At 37.5% G+C, this 6175-nt stretch overlaps 1 protein-coding gene across 1 annotated transcript; it reads right to left on the bottom strand.

Moving 5' to 3' along the window:
* Window positions 1–5002: 5002 nt before the first annotated feature.
* Window positions 5003–5966, bottom strand: LOC110721014 (serotonin N-acetyltransferase 2, chloroplastic-like). Its single transcript, XM_021900140.1, has one exon. It carries the CDS (start codon window positions 5786–5788, stop codon window positions 5204–5206), a length of 585 nt encoding a protein of 194 aa, XP_021755832.1. The 5' UTR covers window positions 5789–5966; the 3' UTR covers window positions 5003–5203.
* Between the last annotated feature and the right edge of the window lie 209 nt (window positions 5967–6175).

Here is a 6175-nt window from a genome sequence, read left to right as displayed (position 1 = left end):
ATTGAGGTTTGTCATATTGCTCAAGGGATTGTTCTTTCTCAAAGGAAATTCACCAAAGAGCTTCTCCAGGATTGTAATTTGGATGTGTCTAAGGCTGCTAAGACACCCCTTCCTGCTCTATATAGGTGCCTGGTTGGGAAGCTTAACTTTCTCACTCATACAAGGCCAGATATTTCCTTTTCTGTTCAGACTTTAAGTCAATTCTTACAGCAACCTAGGGAGCATCATTTTCAGGCCTTACATCACCTTTTGAGATACATTGCTGGCACAATTGGACAAGGTATTTTGCTTCAAGCTTCGAATTAGCTCACTTTACAGGGCTATTCAGATTCAGACTGGGGTGCTTGTCCTAATACCAGGAGATCTGTCTCTGGTTACTTGGTGCTTCTTGGCAGTTCTCCTATATCTTGGAAATCAAGGAAACAAGGTACTACTTCTAAGTCTTCTTCTGAGGCTGAGTATAGGGCAATGGCAGCTGCTTCCTCTGAAATTTGCTGGTTGGTGAGGTTACTGCAGGAACTTGGTCTTTGTAATTTGTTGCCTGTTAGATTGAACCGTGATAATCAGGCTGCTATACACATTGGGAAGAACCCTGTGTTCCATGAACGCACTAAACATATTGAAATAGATTGCCATTTCACCAGAGAAAAGGTTCTTGAAGGCCTTCTGGAGCTCTCATATGTGCCTAGTCAAGATCAGCTTGCTGATTTGTTCACCAAGAATTTGCCTGCTCATCTACACAAGGAACTTAGTATCAAGCTTGGTATGATTGATTCTCAATCACCCTGCAGCTTGAGGGGGGGTATTACTACACCTCATGCTCCACGTCAGCAGTCTAGCTCATAAAGTTTGTTATAACAAACTCTAGAAGTTGTTATTTCCAGTTGGCATTTTATTACTTTACTTCTTTTGTATTAATTGCCTTCTGATGTAATTAGTTGAGTATTCATTCAATACTACAACAAACTATCTCTTTCTCTCTCTAAATTTCTCTCTTTTTCTCTCTAGAATTTACTTCTTCCTCCATTGTTATCTCTGTATAATTTTGAAGCTCAGTTTCAATCATCAATGAAGTTGTTCTGTTTTCTTCGATTTGGATGAATTCTACAAGCTGATTGGATTTCTCAGTTGAACTTCCTAGTTTATGGTTATTACCTGAAGCTTTAACTGACTGCAACGAACCCACCACCGCCACCACGCGTTACACTAACCTACAGCAGACGTCAGAAGAATCAGCAAGAGCAGACCAACAACAGCAACAAGCCGTGGCCACTACAAGGTCAGGCAGAGGACCGTTAAACAGGGCAGACAAGCACCTTTAACTATTTGTTGGTTATTGTATTAAAGTAGAAAGAAGACAAGAGTAGTACTTGTAGTAATTAAGGCCTTGTTTGCCAATATTTGCAAGGTAGTAGTAGTATAAATAGTAGTAGTCTAGAATGGAAAAGTATTCAGAAAATTGTAGCAAATACATGGAGAGTTATGGCCTAAAGCCATAGATGCTATTTCACAAGCCTTGAGCTTAGTAATCAAACAACCATTCGACCTCTTTTATTGTGTGTCTACGTAGTCCATTGCACTGACAGTGTGATAGATGATTATTTGAATTACTCTTTGTGAAGAGGAGTCCATGGTATAGCTAACCAGATTAGAAGGGCACTAGCCACACGGCCCACACACAGCTTCATGACTTTTTTCGTATTCGTTCACGACTGGTTGCATATTTGTGTGTGTGTGTTTTTTAATGAGTTCAGATTAATTTAGAGAATGCCTCTATATGTTTCATTCCCTTTTATAATTAAATTTTGTTTCCTATCCTTGTTGGATATTCTCTTTTCATTGGGATAGGTTTGATAAGAATAGAGGTGATACCAACTGCAGCAGCAATAAGTTGGGTGTTTAAGAATGAAATTGGATATATTCACAAGATCATGCTGTCCAAATATGGTTGACACTTTGGTGTCCATCCAAATAATGGAATTCATTTGCTGACCTTTTGAAGGATGCTGCTTTTGGATTGGAGATTAACAGTTTAACACTTGCTTTTCCTAACCTGTTCATCTTCATTGGAGCTGCTGCTGGAGCTGGGCGATCTGCCTACACTGATCCAGGTAAATAAAAGAGCTTCCCTGTGTTCAGATTTGGTAGAAAAGGAATATTTATAGAACTAATATAAAACACTTATAGACTGCTAGATCTAACAAAATGGAACTAGAAAAGATTGATAATCTAAGTACATGCTGCGGAAGTTTGAAGAAAAATGTTTCAAGAAACTTGGCTAGTAGAGTTTCTCAAACCACTAGCAGTGTGTGCTTGAAATAAGGAAAGCAACCTACTGATCCAAACACTGTGTTAACTTATATGAAAAGTTTTTCTCAATACATGGGCTAAAATTTATATGCAGAAAGTTGCTCCCCCCCCCCCTTTTTTTTTTGCCTAATTTTTTGTAAAAGTGAAATTGCTTTTGCTGAACTCAACTAATTTTTTGTTGAATGTTTTGTTTAACTTATTTTGTTGCTGAAACTAACCTATTACTATGAGCTGTGTCTCAAGGTCTGAGTACTCTTTAGTTCGTTACACCATACTTGAAACTCTTTGACTCCCTATTCCAATACACCCCTGTAATCTGTCGTAGTATAAGGTCTGAGTATTCTGTAGATTCCTGGTCTCTTGGTTTATTGAAAAATCCTTTGCATTATGTTTCTTGGCATCTGTATTTTCAAGTGTACAAAATGTAGGGTTCTAGCCTTCTAGGTTAAACTGCTGGGTTTAGAGTTTCGTCCACCATTTTTAATCTCTTCTAAACAGCAGTCTACTAAAGTGTTGGGTCTCCATTCCCTTTGTTATCCTGTTGAAAAGTACTGTCGTTTTTCCCTGATTTTGAATTCAAAAGCTTATCCTCATGAGTCACCTATCTCCATTGCTGGTGTGTCCAAGAGTTTGAAAGTATAAAAATCTTTGCTTAGTTACTAAAAAATTAAACACCTCATGTATAGTCCCCTCGAGGTTTCTCTTCATAATTGAATGCTTAATATTTGTTGAAGGAACACTATTTTTTTCTAAACTGCAGATTATATAAGCAAGGAGAATTGAAAAACTATACCCCAACATTGCCTGATTTCTCAGACTAAGCTGTTACAATGCATTCCTTTATTATCCTATTAAATACTATATTTTTAAAATTCACTTCTTGTTGTATGGATTTTGGTGGGGGAAAGGGTGGGGAATGCAAAGTCTTATATGTTCTGCAATAGACATTTCATTGTACATTTGTACTCCATGAAAGTTATGGCCTGATTAAAAACGTTTTTTCAAATGTAACTTTTTTGTTTTCAACCAAATTCTTTAAATCTGTCTAATTGAAGTTAATACTGCAACTGTAATTTAATTGGACCATGCTAACCTAATACATGGAGTCTTGGGTTCCCAAATGACAGCCTTATCACTACTTAGACAGCACCAAGTACATAATAACAATGCATCATCTAGGCCTATTTTGAAATGGAGAGTTGCAAAATGCTTATAATATCTAATTTTCGCTGTGCCATTGGCAACTTGCAAGTAGTAATGCATAATCAAGTAATGAACTTATTTTCTGCATATTAAAGGGATCATTATTGGCTCAAACTGGAAAATTGGTAGCTTTCTGCATTTTGACTTGCATATTGTAATTCATTTATCCGCGATACTTTCCGTTGTTGGATAATAGAAGTTCTTCAGTTGAATCATTTACATAAATTTACTCTAGGAACTAAAAAGTAAACAAAAGTGCACAGAATTACATCTAATGTATAAGACATGTACAGCTTTAGTATGGTGGGTAACCATGGAAGTTTCACTTTGGTTCCATAGACTAATATTGCTGAACCCATGACGGTTGTATTCTATCTGCTGAGGTTTGTCAAACCCAGAGTCAATGCGAATGAAGTAATACTTTGATCAGTTGATAAGAGTATAAAGAAATAATAGCTTTTGTTGATAGTAATTTAATTGCTAAAAGTTTCATATTTTAACCAATCTACTAGTGGCAATTGGATTCAATTTACCAATTTGATGGGAGGTTTTAAGCAATGTCTTTCTATTCATTACATTCATCAAATTTGTCTTCTCTTCCAAATCCCAATATGAAATCATTTTCAGATTTGACATGAGTTTGAATTACTCTATCCTAAAAATATGTAAGGCCTGTCCAACTCATACACCACAACTATCGAAGGAAGTCTAAGCCATTTCCTTGGCTGTTTTAGCATCACTTTTTACAGTTAAAATTTAAATATGAGTGTACATACTTGAAGCAGCATAAGAAGCAGCTGAAGGATGAGTGAGTTGCTTTGAGAGACCCTGCTGTGCTCTGTGTCCATATGATCAGTACCCTTTTCTTTCAGCAACAGATCCTGCTGCGCCCTGTGTACATACGATCAGTACCCTTTTTCTTTCAGGAATAAATGTGAGGCAGTCCAGGTCTCTAGGAGCAAAACAGGTTGAAATTGAGAGTGATTTTATATTACTATTGTTTTTTAAGATAGAAATGTGTTGAAGCAGATTAGTGATTCTACCATTCATAAGCTTTTATTAACCTTACTTTGGTTTGTGTAATTGTGAACAGAATTTGCAATGATTGGAGTATGTAGATGGGAAATACAAGTACTCGTATATGTTAATTATTGTTGCCTTCCCTGCCACCTCAATATATTGATAACAGACTGACAATGGCTACATGTTTTATTCTTGAGCTGTAAGCCTGTAACTGGTTCATCCGATTCGTGCCAAATTATTCCAAAGCCATTTCAGCGAATGTGTCCTATTCTACAACTACTTTTTCAGCATGGCTTTCTTGAGGTGGCTGTCTGGACTATGGAGTGCTAAAATTTGTTCTGCAGAATCGAAGAGTTTGACCGCAATTCTTTGAGGACTTATGGACTATGTATGCAACATCCACCAGTAGATGGTGATTAGAACTTCCTGCTTGTGTTTTTGTTAATCAAACATCAGAAGCATGAGATTGGTTGGTCTCTTAGAGTTGTATATTTATATTCTCTTGATCGAAACTACTTGAGTCACATTTACTTTAAACTCTGCAACATACTCTGTAACAACTAACAACCATATATAATAACTGTTGTGAAATGAAAAAAAAAAAAAAAAAAAAACTTTTATAATAACTACATTAGTATTCATGTATCATGTACATAACGTAACAAGATCAATATCTCTTCTTGTTGTTCTGTTTCCTAGAGTACACCATACCTCTAATCCCATCAGGGTCTGCAACAAACCCCAACGGCCTATAAAACCCAAGAACTCGAGGCTCCGAATACAGCGCTATATTCGTAATCCCTTTCTGCATCAACTCCTCAAGTATCCTCTCCATGACCGCCTTCCCTAACCCGACTCCTTGAAATACAGGATCAACAACAACATCCCATATGATAGCATTGAACACTCCATCCCCTGTTGCTCTAGCAAAGGCCACTGGCCTTTGTGTTTTATTGTACTGCACCCATATAAGAGAATCTGTATGTTCGAGGGCAATTCGTATCTTATCCGGGTCCCGCCTTGGAAACCCAACGGCTACAAAGACCGAGTTGAGGTGATCAAGGTTGAGGCCATCAGTGTTGCGGTGAAGGGTAAAGCCTTTGGATTCGAGTGCGTTGTCGGACACGGAGTAGGATGTTGTAGGGAGTTGAGCTGAAATGATAGGGAGTGTTAGTCTTTGAGGGTGAGTTTTGGTAAGGCGGAGGGAGGGTGATGGAAGAGGGGTGAATACAATGCTAGAGCGGAGGAGCATTGTATTTGGGTGCTAAATGTTGGGTTGTAAAAGGAGAAATATGGTTGAAATTGTATGGTATGGGATGATGATATGTCTTGTGTGTTCATGGATTTTAGTGGGGTTATTTAAAAAAATATATTATTTTCTTGCTAGAAATTAAAAAATTGTGGTTGTTATTGTGTTGTTGGGGAAAAGCAGGAAAGGTGTGTTGAGCCAGTGAGCCCAATTATTTGCGGTAAGAGGGAGACATCCTGGTGCCTTGGCCCAAGGGTCGCGGGGTGGAAGGTTCGAGCCTTTATTTTTGGTATTTGGACAATAGATAATTAAAGAACTTATTAGAATTCAATAAATTGATTTGAAAAAGATTTGTTTCCTAGCTTTATTTGTGAAATTGTTAGGCAGTTT

Source organism: Chenopodium quinoa, unplaced genomic scaffold (assembly GCF_001683475.1).
Source record: "Chenopodium quinoa cultivar QQ74 unplaced genomic scaffold, ASM168347v1, whole genome shotgun sequence".
In the NCBI taxonomy this organism is placed as follows: Eukaryota; Viridiplantae; Streptophyta; class Magnoliopsida; order Caryophyllales; family Amaranthaceae; genus Chenopodium; species Chenopodium quinoa.
The sequence above is the reverse complement of the archived record's forward strand: the minus strand, read 5'-3'. Positions and strand labels throughout refer to the sequence as shown.

Coding starts and splice junctions, on each gene's coding strand:
- LOC110721014 (XM_021900140.1), bottom strand. CDS start 5,788: ATGCTCCTCCGCTCTAGCATTGTATTCACCCCTCTTCCATCACCCTCC.